Genomic DNA, 21,700 nt, shown 5'->3' on the forward strand with positions numbered 1-21,700 from the left:
GCCGCGCCACCAGGGAGGGCCAAATAAATCTTTTTTTTTTTAAATTACCAAATGATCTAGTTCAGAGCACTTCATGTTGGTAAATATCTTAAGATACTGAACCTTTGGCTTCCTCATCTCTTCCCCTTTGTGCCCTCCCCACACCTTCCTGTATATATCCTTACATTTGCTGTTCTTGGGTTTTTTCCTTTATATTAAGCTAGCAAATGTTGAAGTATTTTTCTGAGTTCTGTGAGCCTAGAAAGTTGTTGAACTTGTAAAAAGGATTTGTGGGAACCCCCAAGCTTTGGGTAGTCAGAAATAGAAGTGATTCCCTGACTCTTGACATTACTACCTGAAGTGGGGACAGTCTGTGGAAGAAAGATTTTAAAATTGAATAATCAGACACTAGCTCTAGGTAGATGGTGTCAGAATTGATTTGAATTGCTGAACATGAATTGGTGTGGGAAAATGAGATTATTTATTGGTGTCAAGCAAAATATCCCAGAGATGGCAAAATAACACACGATAGAATTAACATTTCAAGATCTTGAGTGACGCAAAATATAAAATGTGTGTTTTAACATGAGTTGCTCCCCAAAAGCAAAAGTCCAAGGCAAGATGCTTCCACCGAGTTATAAATATCTTAATATTTAAAACATTTTAAAATAGGCAAATTAAAGTCTCGAGTTTAGGAATCACAGATGACAACATTGTAAAGAAAATAGGGATTGAATATGCTAACAGGACAGTAGCTAACTGGTGGGGATTAGGGAGAACTTTGGGATTTGGAAGGGGTCAGTTGAAGATCTTTAGAGAGCAGCCTCTTTTGTGTGTATTGATTTTATATTTGGTGCTTGTTCTTTAATAATTAGTTAAGTCATGTATTTATTTTATGTTATACATATATAAATATTTCATAATAAAATATTTTTGAGTCAATAAAATAAAAAGAAATTATGCAAATGACTTTATGGGCTCTACTTCATGTGTGAAATGCTGTAATTTTTCTGTGGACTACAAAATTATCAATAATGCTCCAGCCCGCTTGGTGCAGATTAACTGTAAGTCAAGTAGGAGGAGAAGGTGGAAAGTAAAGTGTGAATTATTCTAGAAGACTAAGGTGATTTTATGGTCAGTGTGGTCTGGTGGCATACACAGAAAGAGGTGTGATCCTGTATCTCTGAATCACACATAGTATTATAAATCAATGTCAACTCAAAAAAATAATAAACAAGACTCAAATGTTGAATACACAAAGCTTTAAAAAAACAGTACTAAAGACAAATCTCTTATATGTAAAACTGACTTGTAGAAATTAAAATTGATAAACTAGAGACACTGTATCGTATGATTGGGAGTTCAATCTTCAGGGATTTTAATGCTCAGTTGCATGATTTATTAGATGGCAGTGACTAATGGTTAATGGTAATAAACTAGACAGTTTAAGTGTTTCGGGAAAAATAAAGTCTTAGCATATGTGTATTTACTTCACTATATTCATATTTCCTAAAATGAGCTCTATTTGCTTAGAAATAATTATGAAACATTTAAATACAGATTAGGGTTACTGTTGCTGTATAAGAACTTGAAAAACTCGATAGGCTACCATGATTGACCCTGATTGATCCATTCAGGAGGGGATAAATTTGAGGAGTATATCTGGGAGATGAGTGGGAAAGGAGATAGTGAGGGAAGCTATGAATATGTGTATGTGTGTGTGCATGTGCTTATATGTTGAACCTTATGGTTAACATATCTATGATCGTATTTGCTCTGCTGCACATTCCAAACACACCACATGTCCTGAATCACTGACTTTTTGAGAAGTTGCAGTGGAAATATATTACTTCCACTTATTTTGGATTATAGCTGGTATTTCCTTAAGTACAACTCTGCCCTTCTTCAGTGACATCACATAAAAAAAAAAAAACAACAACCAGTAGGATGCATTACAGTTCCAGGGAAGTCAAGAGAATGCAATCATAGAAGGTAAGAGACAATAAGTGATGGAGAGTGGAGGCAAACAAACTCTAACCTACTACTGCAAAAGATAAGAGAATTGTTCATTGGGAAGTGTCTACTTTGATTAGATAGAACAGTGCCATGATTTCCACTGGGAAGACCAACATTTAAATAGTTTAAGAACAGAGATATTGTCTTGGGAATAATTCTTTGTTTCTAACAGAATTCTGTGATACAAATATTAGGGGATTTATCATCTGTATAAGCAACTGGTTGTAATACTTCCATAAAAATATTGAGGGTGTAGGCTCTTTAATTCTACACCTTTTTCCATTTAAGAAATATAGTTACAAAGAAAATTCTCTGATCTTGGAAACTTTTGATCATGATAAAATTATAATATTTTAAAGAAGAAAGAGTAAAATGAGGAATTTTAATTTCATGTTTTAGAGAACACAAGAATGTTTTATCTTTATGGGTAAATAATGACTGAACAAGAGCAAGGTTATAAATTTCAATGAAAAGCAATTTTTAAAGGTCTATTTTAAGATAATATATTATTCTTCTGAACATACATATTTACTCTTGGGAGTTAAATTGCATTGGAAAGACAAAATATGACTCTATCAACCTAAGTGTTAAAGTAATTGATATCTGATCTGGAAAACTTTTCTATTAAACATTACTAAGCAAAGATCCATTACTGAATATTTATTTATTTAGCAAATAAATCTTGATATTGTCATCAAGAGGAGACAGGATATACTTATTGAATTACTTTATTATTATTAAAATACAACCAAGCAAGAATATGAACTATACAGAATTGCATTATTTCACTGGAATATATGAATAAAAATCTCAAACAAAATCTTTATAAATGCAAACATAATAATTCTGGGGCTGGTGAATTATTATTTGTTTTATATACCCTGACTACTCTTCATGAATCAAACTAGATTTTTCCTTAAACAAGAAAAATGGATAGCTACATTGTTAAACATTCAGTAATCTTTTCCCCTTGAAATATAGTACAATACCACTCTATTATATTATGAGTTTAAGATTTTGGTGGGTTTTACCAAATCCCCCCAAATAGTAAAGAATGCACATTAAATTTCTAAGCATGTATAATCCTGATTTGTCCCACAAGCAGTTTTGAATTTCAGCTTTCTTTCATCAATCTTGTAGAAGTTATAAAAGTAATAATATCCTAGTGCTTGTCTCTATGGGTGAACGGTTTTTTTTGGATCATCACTACTTATTTGGTTCATTCAATTAAAAAAATTAAAAATATTTAGACCTAAATGAATTTATTTTTGTACTGTTTTCCTTTATAGCTGTTTTTTGTGTGGAAATCCTTAACAAGGCTGATTCTTGATTGGACACTGGCTAGAATGTGCTTCTCTATCGTGAATAATTTTCCTGTGCTTTGCCATCATCTCTGCCAGATTCACTGGGCTCATACACTGTCACATGACCAAGGAGTAATGAACTCCATACTATGGAGTCTTGATGAAGGTGACCTGAAGTTGGACAGAGTTTCTGAGTTGGAGGTTTGTCAGCCAGCCCCTGCTGGGAGAATTAAATGTGTTAGTCTCCAAGTTTTAATGATAATAACTACTTCTCCAGCAATACTTTGATAGGTGGACCCCTCATCCAAGATCTTCAAGGTACAGATTTTATGACCTTCATCTGTGGATTGTTTATTTAGATGGCCTATATTTAGAAATTCGTACTTAGGCCCTGAATTTCTACTGTTGCAATAAAACTACATAATTGTATTCTATCTTCTACTGGGCATCACAATCTCTTCTGAAATGTGGGTAAGTGTGTAAGGACACCCACCTGTAGTTACCCAGGGAAGGAATTATGAGTGTGGGGTACAAGAGAATGTGTACAAAATGATTATTTTTGAGGACAGAGTTGATGGCATAAGGAGTTTTTATTTATTTGTGAGTTAGCATAATTTATTGTGTTCACTGCTGATAAGGGTAAGAAGATGCTTTCTTTGTATTGTTATAATGTAAAATAGTTCAATATACTAGAGTAAGACTACCTGATTTAACAACAAAAAATCCCCTCAAGTATCAGTGATCTAAACCAAGAGAATTTTGTTTTTTGTTCTTGTGGGTACTCAGTAGGTGCTCTTCACATGGTCATTCAGGATTTCAAGCTTCCTGTGTGGTGGCTTATGGAGTTCCATGAACTCCTCAGTCAGCATCTGCACATGGTGTGGCTTTATGCAGCAGGCTTGAGAGTGATGTAAATAATTTCTGTTCACATTCCACTGGCCATGACTCAGTCACAGAGCCTCACCTAACTATAAAGGAATCTGGGATTGTATTCTAGTTATATGCCTGAGGGGAGACGAAATTAAGTTGGTTAAAAAAAAAAAAAAAAAAAAAACAAAAAACTAGCCACTTCCAGTGGCCACCTTCAGTGCAAAAACTTCTATTTCCAAATTGCTCCCTTGTCTGTTTTCTCCTCCATCATTCTTTTAATTAGAACTAGTCTTCCACCGCTCAGTGAGCGCTTAAACTGTAATTGAAAATATTCTTTAGGAGGGAGGAAAAAAAATGGTTCAACATTTACACTGAAGTATAATTTACAAGAGCCAAATCCTTTCTTATGACCAGGTCTCTAGCACTAAAATAATGTCTGGAATATATGTGTTCAAGATATATTAGATGAAAAATAAATAGATGTAACCCACCTATATCTATATCATTATCTTCTTAGTTTGAGGATTTTGGGGTTCGGGAGCATGGAATATGGAGAAGGGAAAATGACAGCATAACATAGCAAGTTGGAGAGAGGGCCAACTACTTCTAGTATCCAGATTTTCTAGAATAAGACTCAGCAGGTTAAGGGGATCACAAGCCAAAATAGTAGCCAAGAGAGGAAACTTAGCAAAAAGATTGGGCCAATTTGTGTGGTGAAGTGGTTGGTGTATGTATAAGGAAACATTTACACAAAGAGGCAGCCTGGGGAACCAATCTAAGTCTCTTTGGTGACCCAATGTGTTGCATTAATTAATCCACTAGATTCTGTTCAAGGCAACAGAGCTGATCTCAAGTTGCACTAACCATACGGTCAGCAGTGCTGCCAGGGTTCACAAGAGGACCCAGCCTTCACGTGTTCAAAACCCCTTTAGTTGATGGGTCAGTTGAACTCTATGAAATTTGAAATGAGACCAGGGGAAAAGAAACCCCTCCAGAAAGGGGAAGGGGTGAATTTTTTATTGTTACTCAAGAAAAACTAAATTTAAGAAATGTTTAGGTGGTTACTGAGTCTCTGGAGGTAAGACAGAATACATTTTTTAAAAAGATTTATTTATTTATGCTTACAAAGCTGGGGTACAGGCCAGAGGTGTGGTGGGGTGAAAGGATTCACCAGAGACAGAGTGGGGAGCAGAACAGGAAGATCTACTGAAATACACTGCTGAGGGGAGCAATGGGCGGGTCAGGAGAGGTCTGCCACACCATGTGGGTCACCTCCGGGGTGGGGATCAAACTCATGCTGAAGTGGCTTTAGCTTCTTAGTGCTGTGCTTTAACCCACTGCCCCACCAGGGAGGGCCCCAGAATACATTTTTAACTGTGAGCATACACATACACACACACACACACACACACAGAGTATTCTTCTATATCTAGGTCTATATATACTATATAGGGCTTTATACATATACTAATACTAACACTATACTATACTAACCTAGCTCTATATATTACTATATAGGTCTTATAGTATATATATGTATACACATACACACACACACACACATTGCCAAAAAAAGAGTCCATTTTTACAAACAAGTGCCATATAATTGTATGGTTGCACCTGCTGTTGCATGAACTATTGTAATAAGTAACTCAATACATTTTTGGCAGATAAACCTTCTTAAATTCTATCTACAATGCTAAAAGGAGAATACTGGTTTTGGGAAATGCTGACAAAATAAGGTAGCTACTCTTTTAGGTGCTCTGTGTGACTCACTATCTATGGACTTAGCTACTGATGCTTGTTCCAATTCTGTATCTCCTGTGAGAGATATTTAGAAACTAAATATAATGTCTGGCCTTTTCTCTTCCTATGCTTTTTACTTCATTCATCTTTGAATTGCTTGGGGGTAGTGGTGGGGGGTGGAAGGGAAGAAACTATAACACTAAAAACTGTACACAAATAGTTAATAAGAGTGGTTTCACCATCTTCCAGTAATGACTGAGAAAGAACCTTCAGCTATTTGCAACAGTAAAGTCAAGTCATCAGTGTGATAGACTTGTTAGATCAAAGTACAGATTCCACAGGGCAAAGAACTAATCAAATAAAATTAAAAATACTAGATTATCTTCTTTTCCTCTCCTTTTCTCTCCAGGAACCATGTCTTCCCTTTCTTGCTTCTCTAACACTGTCATATACCAGCAATTATTAATTATAAAATACTAGAAATAATCATTAGCAACTTATAATTATCTTTATTTTCAAAGTATAAGATCCTTTAGCATGAACCGTTTTGCCAACAGATCATAATTCATCTTGATAACAGGTTTGATGGAGTTACATGAGACATGAATCTGGCTCATTATGTTATTATTGTTTTTAAACTCAGTGGCAATAGTGCTTCCTAAGTATTAATTAATCTTCATGGCTTCTTCTTCAAGTAGTTTAAAAATAGCTAAATTCATTTTACCAATAGAAGAATGAGCTAACTTGTGATCTCCTCAATGAGTACCTCTTAATTACCAATGAATCCGAGCATAGAAATGGAAATAGTGAAATTTGATTCTTTTCCCTTCACATTAGACACATGATGTTTGTGTGCTGTTATCACCTCCCTCCAAAAATCCTAAAATAATGATAATATAATAATAACATAGCAATGAGCAAAAAGATGAGCTCAGAAACATTTTTAAAAAGGATTTATTTATGCAGACAGAATTGGGGTACAGGCCAGAGATGTGGGGTGGGGTGAGAGGCTTCTACCAAGACAGTGGGTGGCAGAACAGGCAGATCAAGGAAATAATCTACCGAGGGGAGCAGCGGGCGGGCCAGGAGAGGTCTGCCACGCCATGTGGTCACCTCCAGGACAGGCTGGGATCAAACTCATGCTGAAGTGGCTTTAGCTTCTTAGTGCTGTGCTTTAACCTGCTGTGCCACCAGGGAGGGCTGTCAGAAACATTTTTATCTATTTACTTCTGAAATGCTCAAAGTAAATAAATCAGCCTCAAAGTGGCCTTCATTGTACTTTCTTATTTTTCCTTTCTCTGCCCTCAAATTCTTATTATTTCTTGAGGGTTCACTATTCAGTCATCACTTGTTAGATTTATTTAATACTTTTTCTCTGAAGAGCTTGAGTCATTGTGGGGAAATATAAAGACTTCCTAGGCCCAAAATTTAATGTTCTGTCACACCTCTGCTCCTATTACAGAGAAATAGTGGAATTCAAGGATAAGAAGGACATGGGCCCAAAGCCAAGGTCAACTGTCACTGATTTGTTGTGCACCTTTGAGAAAGCTAATTGTTTCTTCTGATAGTTACTTTCTTATTTTTAATGAGGATCATCTTACCTTGAGAATAACAAGAATTTTGGATGTGTAATGCTGACTATCTTAGAATTGATCATTAATGGAGTATATTATAAACCAATATGATAAAAAAAAAAAGAAAGGGGTCTCACCACAAAGATGTGATATTAGATGTGTGCATTTAGAGATTTTGCTTAACATGGTGGTCATTGATAAGAGGCTCTAAATTTAGGACTGGAAAATCCTTGCCTTAATTCAGAATATACTTGGCCCATAATAGAGAGTAAAAAATATTCAAATAAGTAGAAGCAACTGGTTTCAAAGATGAAAAGAGGAAGAAAGGATAATATCAGAGTTGTATTCCCTATGTACATTTGAATCTCCATATCTCATTTGGATACCAGCGACCCAAGAACTAAGAGAAAGATTTGAGGGGTGAGATAGATGGAGGGAGGAAAATAGAAATAGCAGGCATCAGATAAAAAAAATCCATCTTCAGGAAAATGCTATCATCACACAGTTTATTAATAAAGGATACAGGCAAGTGTGATGTCTTTATTTTTAATTCTTAGAGTTTCTAGTCTTAATCTTTCCTCTTACATTATAGAAATATGAAGACACAAGGAATATTGAGCTAGAACTGGAGAACAAGCCCTACATAAAATCCTTAAGTCATTATTAAAATAACTTCCCATTATTTTAAAGTATTTTAACTCACTCATTTAACTCATTATATTAAAACAATATCCATCTAAAGCCAACAATAATCAAATAAACCAGAAAAGATTCATATTTATTTTATGAAAACAGAAGATAATGGAAAAGAGAAGATATTTCATCTCACCTGTGTAGATGTACTCCGCATATGCAGGATGAGTTTTTGTGAAAACTTCTTTGACTTTTTCTATTTTATCGGCTCTGATTTTTGTTGCAAAGGGTGTGTACATAACTGAAAATGATTCTGCTCTGGTGATGGCTTCTTCAATCATGGCCTGAGAGGAAGCAAACAAGTCATTTAGCATCAATAGTAATACATGACTTTTTAAGAATGTAAAGATATAATTACCTTTATGGATGTATATACTGTAGTGCATAATGTATTTTTGTCTCAAATATTCATGAGTGAAATTTTAATAGTTCTAGAAATATTATTTCATATCAAGAAAACCAATTAAATAAAGAAAGTTTGTAAATAGGCACTTTTAAACTGAGCTTGTTTTAAGATAAAAATAAAAATTGATTTTTGAAGTGTCATTTTTTCACTTGTCTTAAAAATCAGATTCTTCAGTGTAACATAATTACCTTACAAACAGACATTGATGAGCAATTTGTACTTTAAAAAACTAATTGAAATATCTAGAGTTAAGTGTTTTCTTTAAATAACCTGACATACTAGACAAACTACATTTTTTCCTTCTTCTAGTACCTGAGAAAGCCTTCTGGAAAAAGAAAAATATTTCTCACCACCTCCCAGCAACACTTCTCCTCTCCCCAGATCACAGGAGCCATGCAAGATGGCTTTGGCTATTTAAGAATTCCTTTTAGTCCTCTTTGCTCATGTTTCATTTTTGAAAAAGTCCTGCCGTCACTGGAGCTTCCTGTTTTAACTAGGTCCATTACTATTTGTAACATACCAAAAAGAAAGTTATGTGAAGTTTTAAAAGAAATGTATTCCCTTCCTACAACTTTTCTCTCTAATGAGCATTGAAAACTGAATAAAAAGTGCAAGTGTCTATGAGTTATCACATTCTCGAAATAGCATGAAAGCATATTATAAAAGGCCATATTTCTTTAAGGAATAAAATTTTTCTCTGATAACTGAGAGTTCTATCAACCAACAAGAAACAATAATACATTTGAACTTTCCAAGAAAGGAAAGAACATTTAACAAAGAGAAATGTATACTGACATACTATTTTGTAAACAAGTTTCTTATTGATACAAAAAAAGCAATAAAGAACTGCTTTTCAATTGAAATGTCTAATTTAACTTGTTCATTGCCTACACATTTTCTCTGTGGCTTCAAATGACTTCCTTGGCTTTCTATGTTGTCTGTAAAAGAGTAGCTTTCCCAAGTTTCTGTATGCAAAGTGTTCTTTTTTATTTTTCTTTTGAGATTTGCATTAGAAAGTTATTTAAATTTTCCACCTTATATTTTGAATTTGTTGTGAGGTAAATTTGACAGGTTCCTGAGTGACTGAATTACAGAACTTTCCAGGTTTAGGGAACCGGAAAGGGGCCAAAGACTTAGATTACAGCACCAGACTCTGAGTGCAGGCCTGGGCGTCAACACTGAAAACTGAAGACTGTGGAAGCAGATGTGAGTTAAAAACTCAAATGAGGGTCCTCTCTGGTGGCGCAGTGGGTTAAAGCACAGCACTAAGAAGCTAAAGCCACTTCAGCATAAGTTTGATCCCAGCCTGGAAGGTGAGCCACATGGTACCACAGACATTGCCTGACCTGCCCGCTGCTCCCCTCAGCAGTGTACTTCATCAGTTGGCCTTTTCTGCCCCCCACTCTGTCTCTGGTGAATCCTCTCACCAGCCCTGCACCTCTGGCCTGTACCCCAGTTCTGTATACAAAAATGAATAAATCTTTAAAAAAAAAAAAAACCCAAATGAGGTTTTTAGGCATTAGGTTCTGGTCCTTCAGCAGAAAAGTAGATCCTTTTTATTGAAAGGGGAGACAACTTCTTCCACTTGGTGGTTATGTATGTTACCTGCTGTAGCTACTCCTGGGATGGCTTGTCCAGATGAAGAAAGTCACTAGCTGTGTGTGGAGTGATGTGCTGAAGATGGAAACTATTGTTGACCTCAGGTCTAAAGTCATGACCTGACTTTATGCTTTTTGCATACTGTTAGTTCCTGTGTTAATTTACTAAGGCAAAAATTTATTGTCATCCAGTTCCAAACTCCAGAAGTCCAAGAAGAAATTGTCTGCAGAGCTGATTTTTTCCTCAGGCCTCTTCTCTTTGTTGTAGATGGTCTTGTAGCTTTTTCTGTGTATTCACAAGTTTTCCCCTCTGTGTGAGTCTGTATCGTAATCTCATTTTATAAGGATACAAATCATATTGGATTAAGGCTTATTTAAAGACTTCATTTGAACTTAATAAACTCTTTAATGACCCTACTTGAATATACAACCACAATCTGAACAATAGGGCTAAAATTTTAGAATGTGAATTTTGGGGTGACATGATTTAGCCCATAACAGTTTCTAACACCTAAATAACTTTCCTTATGGTCCCTCTGAATAAGTTCAGGAATAGTACTTTGCTTTAAACTCTGGATTCAAAAAAAAGCCGTGAAAGTATTTGATCCTTTAGTTTGCTTCCAGAAAGACATTAACTGTATCTCAGTAAAGCCAGGATGGAAGAAAACACTCTCTCCATCTCATTTCTTTTCCAACTGCTGGCAGCTTAAAAGACTGCTGGCAGGGTAGCTTTGCTAAGCCATCTCACAGCAGGGATGGTAAGACTTGTGCCCAAGAGCCTAAAACTGGCATTTTTGCAAGTGGAAGAAGTGTGTGTGTTTTTTTCCCTGTGGTAGCTTGATCTGCTAGTTTACAGCTCTGTACTCTTAGTATGATGCCCCAGGCAAGTGTGCACAGTCTCCCACAGGGCTGTCCACTCAAGAGGCCAGGGGCTGAGAGCAGACTGTCTTCTCTTTCAGAATCAGTACAAGCAGTGTTCTATTGTAGCTTCTTCCCTCCAATCTGAAGATGGGTAAGAAGTGGGCAGTGAGAAGATGCACATATAATATTAAGAATTTAATTTTCTATGGAGACAGTTTCTCAAAGGAAAATATTGTAGTTCCAAGTAGAAACATGTAGTATAAGTAGAAATAAGAATATAGATATCCTTGCACTAGATCCTTACTACATTTTAGTGTGCTAGTATTTTTTTTCTCAAGACAGACTATCTTGAGGCTTTTATACCATATCTCATTGCTCTGGAGAAGGAAGGCAAAAATATATAATTACAACTATTCATACATAATTTGCAATGTAGAGTTGGTATTGTCTTTCATGAAGAGTCTAAGGTATACAAACTGAAAAGTTATACTTAGGTATTTTTAAAGACTAAGACCTTTTGTAGTAATCATTTATATTAAAATAAAAAAATAGACATGTCAGCTTGCCCTTTTTTTCATCAAAGATTTTCCTTGATTTTGGAAGTAAATGGAGGAAGATGAGGAATTGCAACTTATCAAAAGTAAGCTATACTTGAAACAGGCTATTGTCATGCAAAAGAGGATCAAAGGGCAGTTGCAAGACAGAGGACAGGTTACCTCATATGGGTCCTCACTTATGTGCTCAACTGCAAAACCACTCACACACAGGAAACAGCAGCAATGGTGTTTTTTCAACAAACAAGAGAAACAAAGATTTTCTAAGGCCTCAAGTGGCCACTGTCTCACTCCAGAGAGTGTTCAGAGTTTCTAGAAGTCCCAAACAAAAGGCTATTCGATCAAAATGGCACTGGGGCCTGGAGTTCATGGCACATCGGCCAGCAGTGGGCCAGGATCTAACTGACGTTGACAGCTGGAGGTGCTCACAGATGCAGCCACTGAGATGACAGTGAGCAGCCCACAGCAGTGAATGCTCAGCTGGACAGCAAAGGCAGTAACAGCACCAAGAGGAAGTGCCAGATGGTCAGAAGTTGTAGACAGCTCTCAAAGGTGACCTGTCAACTGTGCTGGACAACACGGGCCACTTAGTGCTGGTCACCACTGGTCTCCAGCACGGGTATCAAGCACACTAGTGTTAGCATCTCTTTTTGAGTTGTTGACTTACACTAACCAGAAGCCTATGGTGCTCCTTTCAGGCACTGTTCAAGGCAGGGCCAAAGGCAGGTGAAGCGGCCAGTTCTCTGTGAGGATATAGCTTCTCTTCTTTCTTTGGAAGTCAGTTCCTGACCTTCCTCTTTCTTTGGAGGCCAAGAACAGAACACCTCAAGTGGGAACCTGCCTTGTTATCCTGTTATTTCAGGGTTTCCCACCCTGCAAGCCTGATTGGACCATTTTCAACTCTAAGTGACTAAACGGCTTTCATTAGCACCAATCAACTCAATCTTATTTTCCATCTGAATTATACTAATGAGCTGGACTTGACCTGAGTGGCTCATTTAGCTCACAGCTGAGCCACAGTACAATATTAAAGGGAAAGCTTTGGTGACTGCACAGATTTGACTTGCTTTGAGCTCAATGCAGACACATGGATTAGTAGTTTCCAAGGAGTCACAGCCACAGTCAACCTTAGTGAGACCAAAGATACTCTGCACCCACCACCCCTGCAGGAGGTCTGGGTCTAATAACATAAATGGTGCGGGGCATTATAGCAGCACTGGAACTCTGGTCCCACCTGCTGCAGCGTGAGCTTCACTTGCTTGGGACTCTGGGATTCGACTACCTACAGCTTCCAGGAGCCACAGCGCTGGAGCAGGCCCAGCAGGACCTTATGATCTTCCCTGTAACACTGAATCCAGAGCACTGAGCTTGCTGTTGCTTCTGCTGGAGCTTGCTGCTGCACTGGGCAACCTTTCCTCTGAGGCTGCAGTGGGAATGCATGCCTGGTGTCCAGCCACTGCTGCCCACCACCACTTCAGGCTTCTGCTGGCAGCCTGAGCTTCAGGAGGACACCTAGTAGTGGACCCCTGATGCCACTGCACTGACCACAAGAAGAGTGTCTTATGGGCCTGGTACTGGAGAGGGTGGAAGTTCAGGTACCCAAACCTGACTAGTCGTGAGGAGGGCCTCTAGGTAGCTGTCCTGCAGCCTGAGTCATAGCTCTGGGCCCCCGCAGGAGACCCTGGTTTCTGCCACTGGATCCCTAGGGACTCAGACAATCAGAGGTGGCTCGTGCTGAGAAAAGGACTGTTTGCAAGCAGCAAGCTCCAGCAGGGGCCAGAACTGCCATCACCACTGCTTTTAAAACAATAGGGCCCCAAACTGCTACTGCTGCTGTCCTCCCCTTGGGGATCATCTGCCCAGCCCCCTCTAAATAAGGGGGGGGGTCGGGGGCTGGGGAGTGTGGGGGAAGGAAAGGGACAAGTCAGTAGTGGGAAGGGGAACAACCATCAACAAAACCTGAACAACCTGCCATTTAGACGGTGGGAAGAAGCTGGTCTTGTCCAGGGGCTTCTGCCACAAGGCATCTGGTTTGATATTTAAAATGGAGGTAGATTTCGAATGATTGTTTTTCATTTGTCAAAATATTTCTGCAATTAAGGCATTCTTTCTCAATATGTGAGCTATTCTGATGTCAATCAATGTTGCATATACACAGAGAATGGGAAGAGCAATCAGTAAATGTATACTTACCTCCTGGTGTTAATTGTGCTTCCTTTGCTGCTACACTAAAAGAAGCTCTGAGGCCCTCCCTGGAGGTGCAATGAGTTAAAGTGCAGCACTGTAAGCTGGGCAACAGCTGCTTCAGTGCCTCTTTGATCCCAGCCCCTCACCCTCACCCCCCCATCAGCAAGCATCATGGCACAGCAGACTTCTGTGTCGCCCGCTGCTCCCCTCAACAGTGTATTTTGTGGATCTGTCTGTTCTGCTCCCCACTGTCTCTGGTGAATCCTCTCACCCACCACTCCTCTGGCCTGTAACCCAGTTCTATATGCATAAATAAATAAATCTTTTTAAAAAAAGGTCTGAAATTAAGGTCTGTTTACATGTGTGAGTCCTACGAATAACTGTTATTCTCACATTACCAAAGTTTTGAGGTTTATGCTTGCATAAACTAGGAGTGCTTGCGGACAGTTTATTTCCTCCAAAAAGTATAACTTATAAGAATTTCTCCTTCTACTTTTGCTAAGCAAAGGTAGCTTCCAACCTCAGTGACCAAATTACCTGGGTTACTTGAAAAACGAGAGAGAGATTGGGAAAGACAGGAAGAGAGAAATGCTCCATTCAGAGGAAAAGGCCATCAGGGCAGAGGAAACAGATGACTAAGGAAAAGCAAATTCACCTCCTTCTAGACCCAAGCTGGTCGCTTCCTCCGAGTAAAATTTTATGAACACTCAAATGACCAGGAAAAAATTTGGTAAAAACTATGAACTTCAAACACTTTCAGGATGATAGTCTTATGTAAATTTGTCTCCTACTTTTTTATTGGAGGATTTGAACAAATCAAAAATGATAGTGTTTCAATATAGCAAATTCAAACTCTTAATTAGGAAGTGTGATTGTTATTATAGATTATTATCAAATAATTCTTTTAGTGCTCTCAAATAATTCTTTTAGTGCTCTCAGTATTAGTTTTGACCCTAATTACAATAAATTACTCTTTTGTAAGATTAGGTGGGGAACAAACCTTCAGAATTTTCCAGCCTACTTCACTAAGGCTTGGAGATACTTACAGGTCTTTTCTAATGATGAACAACTTTTCAGTTTTACAGAATTTAGAGTTAGGGTCTCAAATAATATTCTTCATTTTCTGTTTTGAACATTATGGTTTAAACCCAGAGTTAAAGATATATATATATATATATATATATATAGACTGTTTTTAAGCAGGAGGGTAAACCCTGGGGTTAAACCATATATTTGTATATATACATAATTGATTTGTTTGATTGTTTGTCCCTGCCTTGATGATTAACATTTTAATGCTAATTCTAAAGTATTTAGTTTTACAGTATATATGAATTTTAGGACATGTGTATAGGTATGTGTGCATTATTTGATGTGGAGCAATATCCTGGACATATGGCTAGGCATTTCTAGACTACTTTGCAGGTAAGTACACCATGTGGCTGAGTGTGAGTCAATGAAAGGGAGGCAGGCACATACTTTTTTTCTTTTTAAGATTTATTTATTTATTCATACAGAACTCGGGTATAGGCCAGAGATGCGGAGGGTGAGAGGATTCACCAGAGACAGAGTGAGGAGCAGAATGGGCAGATCAACGAAGTACACTGCTAAGGGGAGCAACAGGAGGGTCAGGAGAGGTCTGCCATGCCATGTGGTCACCTCGGGGGGCAGGCAGGAATCAAACTCATGCTGAAGTGGCTTTAGCTTCTTAGTGCAGTGCTTTAACCTGCTGTGCCACCAGGGAGGGCCACATATACTTTAATAGGCCTGGTCCAGAAAACCAACATGTTATGATCCTTTATTTTCTTTCCCGATGTGCTGCATAAGGACATGGAGGAAGATGCCACTTTGCTACGGAGGGTGTGTCAGTTCTCATGTTGCATATTGGAGGAAACCAAACAAAACACTCCCTTAGGAGGGCATTGTGCATGAGAAATCAACTTTTATTATTTTAAGTTCCTGAAATTTTGGAGTAGTTTGTTGCAAGAGTTAGTGTACCCTCACACATAAGTGAAACTGGTAATCGCTGATAATTCATTTTTATGTAATAAGTCTACGTATTACAAAAGAAAGTAAAAGAAAATATGGTGTTTTAAGAGAAAAAAAAATCCCCTCTTATTTGGCAGTGTGGTAAATGCCATGATATATCCCATTTCTTATAATGTGCATAGGATTTATAATGGTAAGTATTGGAGCGAATGAATAGTATGCTTGTATTTTTTAGTTTCAGAGTTAACATTATTATATCGAGGAAAGCAGTGCTATACTTGCCAGCTATAAATAATAAAGATGTGAACCTTTAATCTTTAATGGCTAGTAGGACTCTTTGTTATTGCATTAATAATTATGCAATTTTGAATGATGACTAGAATTTTCTAGAAAATGAAAAAACAAGGTTTTGTGAGCATTAGTTTTCAAATTTAATTTCATTAAATATACATGAATTTAATTTGAAAGATTTCAATTTTCTTGAAATTTAGAATTACCTTAAGGAGCAGATTTTCTTAAATATTTTACCTTAAGACTTCCCTATAAACTTACTCATGGTGTCGTTTATGTAATAGATTGAGATTTTAATATTGCTTTTATTAATATAATACTATGTCAGAATGAAATGTGTAATAATTGATTGTTTGTCCCTGCCTTGATGATTAACATTTTAATGCTAAAATATTGCCCTAGATTTATGGGATTTCTTTTATTAAACCACTTTCACTATAACTTCTGTATTTTCTAACATAAGGGCATATTTGGCATTATATCTTTTAGCCTGGTAATAGAAAAGTTTAAGGATTTTCCAAGAGTATAAACCAAGATATTTAAATTTTTATTTGCTCTATCTGGAGATGACCAATGGTTATATCATTAGGTTGCATCAAAGTGGGCACATTTCTATACTATTTGAGTTCTTTATTTTGTACAACCTATCCTGTTTAAAAGGTCATAATCAATATGCTTTAAATTCTATTTAATTGTTTAAAATGTACTTAAAACTGTGTGTGGGGGGTGTATACACACTGTCATCCATTCTAATGATATAAGATTTTGATTATAAATGATGCTTCCATAAGCTAAATAACTTCATGTAATGCTTAAAATTCATCCTGCTTTAGGTTAGCATGTAACTTTATATACATTATGTTGATTTGCAGCTGTACTATAATAATTTGATTTATATAAATTGTAAACAGTGTATTTTTTTAGAAGATTTATTCGTTATGCACACAGAATTGGGGTATAGGCCAGAGGTGCATAGGTGGTGAGAGGATTCACCAGAGACAGAATGGGAAGTAGAACAGGCAGACTGACAAGGTACACTGCTGAGGGAGCAGCAGGCAGGTCAGGAGAGGTCTGCCACACCATGTGGATCACCTCTGGGGCAGGAGATTGAGTTTGTGCTGCAGTGGCTGCAGCTAGCTTCATAGTGCTGCACTTTAGACCATTAGGCCACTAGGGAGGGCCCATAAAAACTGTATTTTTAAAAATCATTTATTGCCATGTCTTTTTTTTCAGCAAATAATTAAAGAATGACAAAGGATCTAAGACAGCATGTAAAATCACTCAACATTATAATCAAGGATGCTTGGTAAATTCTGTTGACTAATCTGAGGTCACAGAATTAGAGATGGAAGTACAGTGAAAATGAAACTTTCTTAATCTAATGTCTTATACTAAGTAACTTTTCATCCTCCCCATTAGATTGTAGATAGATATATGAGATCAAATATTACTTTTCTTTTTCTTCTTCCATGATCATCTTATTCCCTGTCTCCAGAGACAAGAATTTGATTCTAACTTTAACAGAGAACCAATGGATCACATCAAACCCCAAAACCAAGTCAATTTCTTTGCAACAACAATGTTTACATAAAACAATATTCATTTTTCACACCTACTGGCAACAAAGAAGACTGTTTTGCCCACTAGCCATTCTTTAGATTTAGGAATCAATTAGCATTTCTGTTTCAAAGAGCAGCATTTACAAAAACTAAATGAAAGGCTTCTGGATAAGGGAATTTAAATAATAATGTGTTTGGGTGGGTCTAGCTTAGTTAATGGCAACACACATATAATTGATATATAGAATTTAAAGTGAGTTCTCATTCTAGTGACACTGAATAATTTTATTTTTTCCATATTAGAGAAACACCAGCTGATAGAATCTCAGAGTTACAAGTGTGGGTTTCAGCAGCTTCTAGACCCTTTGGGATGCCACAGAGTCTTTATTCTCTGTGACTTGAAATGAATCACCAAAAAGTATCACAGGAATAAATAACTATATTACCTGTAATTATTTCATAAGCACAACAGGATATTATTAATGAGCGTTAGCCACTGTGTTCAGTGGTAAATGTCATCACAGTTTGGGACTCTATTTGTCATGGTGCATCTTGTCATTTCATGTTCAATCTTTAGTGTGTGAAAGCAAGTATTCCTTCCCTTTAACAGTATGTTGTCTTATTTTTTTAAAGTATGTTTCTTTTTTTTTTTAAATGTATTTTATTGAGTAATTGTATTTCCAGACTGATGGCTTCAGATTGAGAGTGGCACGTAGGAGCACACAGCTAATTAACTCAGGGTTGGGGCAAGAACCTGGTGACCTGGTTCCTATGTTCGTACTGACTTTTTTCATTAAGCCTTGATTTTCTCTCTCTGGTTACTATGCAAGATGATAGTGGAAAAGTCAGGGATGCCCTTGGAAAAGAATGCATTGGAGAAACGGTTGAAAGAATCTGAGGATATTTAATTTAGAGACAAAGCTTATGCTGCAATCTGTTTTTGTACTCTGCCAATGTAGGCCTTGTTTAATTCACTGATACATCTATTACATTCATTTATTAATTGAATGAGTGCTCATGAAGTGTTAGCTTATTTTGTTTATTTGCTAAAGCCCAGCATCATTTTCACATTTTACAGATAAGGTAGCTCTGTCTTTAGATCTACACTATATTGTAGTTTACATGCTACCTCTGGCATGCTACATGCATGTGTGTGCGCACATGTGCACACACACACAGACAAAGCTGGGATTCAAGTTAGTTCTGTCTCAGTCAAAGCCCTGTGCTGGGAATCATTTATGTTATGCTGATTCCTAACTAAGGACTATAGCTCCGTCCAGAAAATACTTGAGAGGTTCTTGCTTAAATCTTCAGAGGGCAGAGTGGAATGCTTAGCAGGAGGAAGTTCTGATAGAGCCTTCCAACCAGGGTGCTGTTTATCTTGGAAATCTCCCTACTAGCTCCATGGCCTGGCCATGGGCATGCGTGCAGGGATGACAGTTTATCTGAGTCCAGTAAAAGGAACTGCCATGCCATATAGAAAAGGGTCTTTATAGTGTTAGCACTTATTACTCAAATCTGGCTTGGGTGTTCTTTTTGCCTCTTATTTGTTTTTCCCTCTCAAGTTTCAGCTTTTCCTAGCAGCCAAACCTTTGCTTTTTCTTTTTATTTCTGTTGTTTCCTTATAATTAATCTCCAGGCTATGGCTTCTCCCAGAGGACTCCAAATTTTAGAATATTGCAGGAATAGGTATAGGGCAAATGTCCTCTTCAAAGTGAGTTCCCATAATTAAGATATTTCAGAAAGGGGATAACTGCATCAATGAGAAAGGTGATAAATTCTATCTACCTGCCTACCTACCACCCTACCTACCTATTTACCATCTATTTAAAAAGCTTCAACTGTTGGTAATATATAGGAACTGAAAAAAAGTGCCATCTAAAGGAGACATACCCAGTTATACTTCTAAGTTACCTGTATCCAGTCTCCAGCGCTATTACTGAGTTTTGTCTTAAACAAAGCAAACTAACCCATCTGGTGAAGAATGAAGAAAATGATGTTTGCCATAATAATGATGACATTTTTCATCCCTTTAGGTTTAGGTACAAAATATTCCTTCCAAGGTTTTTTGGAGGTTATTATACCTCTTGGATTGTTGACTTCTTGTTTAGTATTTACTACACCCCTTCTGTGCTTTTTTGGATAAAAATAGATTAGCTTAACAGTTACTTTATGATCTTGAGAAAAACTAAATCATGCCACATGTTAAAGGCTGATATTTTAAATGCCAAGTTCTCATTATTTGGCACAGAGGAGATTATCAAAATTAGTCAACCAGGAACTACTCAACATAGAGTAGGTAGTATTTAAAAATTAGTGAATATAGCACAATCATATGGATTCAAGAGAGGAATTTGTTTTTAATTGGCATGGCATATCATCAAAAGGAAAGGTTGAATATAAATAAAAAATTAAAAGCCTTGCACTTTACAGATTATCTTACACCTGGGTGAACACAGCTTAAAAATTTTTATGATTTCATGGAATAGTTATTTCACATCTCCAAATGCTAAAAAAAAATTGTGACCTCAATTTTTCTGCCAGCTAGTAAATCAATAACCCATAAAAATCTATGGGAAATATAAAACAGAATCATAAAACCCTATAAATTTGGTTTGGTTCATAACAATTTTTGCTGTTCAGATGCAAAAACCAAGATAAAATCAACATGTTTGCACATTTAAACTGAAAGGAAAAGCTTTTATGTAAACAAAATAACTTCATAGTAAACTAGCAGAGAGCCACAGAACTTTGGGGAATCAAATAGTCCTACCTATATCTGTTAAAATAAAAGAAGGTCCAAATTGCTTAAATTTCTAAAACCTATACCTTTCTCAAATGAGAGAAAATGAAAAGAAACTTAGAGGTTCCTTTTTTCCTCTCTGAAGAAATGTCAGAAACCTAAATAGTCTTTTTCAGAGGGAAAAAAAGAAAAGGAGAAACTCACTCTATTAAAATGGTATGGGTTTCCTCTACCACCTACTGATATTACTGCAAAATCAAATAAAAAACATTAAAAAATATATAATAGTAAATATAAGTATTAAAATATTAGTCTATATCTGTCTATAGTCTCAATCCATAGTCATCTCTCTCTACATCTATGTATACTTTAATTATATAAATGACACACATATGTATAACCTACTTGTATACTGAAATGTGATACATATGTGTTAATATATATGTATGCACATACATTAACAGAAATACTTATGTAGAGATGATACTTTTGAGTAAAAAGTAATTATTTTTAAGAAATAGCTAGGATTAATTTTCTTACCTGAAATTGCCACTATTTTCTAACAAGTGTGAATCATTAATTTGCAGTAGAGGGTTGATGTACATGTGAAGCATGTTCCCGCTACAGGGCTTGTTTTGAGATACCACCCCCAGCATATATGAGCTTGGATGCCTGGTAATGTTTTAGCTGGAGACAAAGCCCTTTCTTTGTGAGAGTTAGGGCTTCTGTAATACACTAATTGAAACTCACACCAATGTGAAGTAGTCACATATTCAGCTATTCCTGAAAGAAGACTTTGGATCATGTACATGTGGGGTTAAGGGTGGTGAGATAATGTGAGAGAAAAAAGAGTTGGGACAGAAATCAAGCAACCTCACCTAACAGCCTACACAAATCAATGTCATCAAAATATATGTAGTAGTACCAAAATATAGATATGAGCTTAATATGCATATAGTCCAGGTTCCTTTCTCATCCCTCTTTGCACGCTGTCCTTCCCTTCCTCCTTTCTTTCATCCCTTTTTTCTTCTTAATGCTTGGGACACTTACAGAACATCAGCAAGAGAACTACACAAAACTATACAAACAAAAAAATAATGTCACGGTGACTATCTCCTTCATGGGAACACTCAACCTTGGATCAAACACATGCCTCAATTATATCTTTCATATAAAAGTGAACCTCTCCTCCTGGCATACTACCTCAAATAGCATCAAAGCAAAATGAAACACAGGCAGCATTTAACAACGCTGGTAACCATGGAAACATATCATTAAAGAATATATAAACAGGAATGAATAATTAGATGAGAAATTCATTTCTACATTT

The 21,700-nt window shown here is 36.7% G+C and overlaps 1 protein-coding gene across 1 annotated transcript in view; it reads right to left on the reverse strand.

Moving 5' to 3' along the window:
* SPATA16 (spermatogenesis associated 16) overlaps nucleotides 1-21,700 on the reverse strand; it is a 203,743-nt gene that overhangs the window by 50,064 nt on the left and 131,979 nt on the right. The window contains exon 5 of the mRNA XM_012731859.1: nucleotides 8,319-8,466. Within this exon, the coding sequence (XP_012587313.1) occupies nucleotides 8,319-8,466 (148 nt within the window). The remainder of the gene's footprint in view (nucleotides 1-8,318; nucleotides 8,467-21,700) is intronic.

Source organism: Condylura cristata, unplaced genomic scaffold, assembly GCF_000260355.1.
Source record: "Condylura cristata isolate star-nosed mole 26May11 unplaced genomic scaffold, ConCri1.0 scaffold00003, whole genome shotgun sequence".
NCBI lineage: Eukaryota > Metazoa > Chordata > Mammalia > Eulipotyphla > Talpidae > Condylura > Condylura cristata.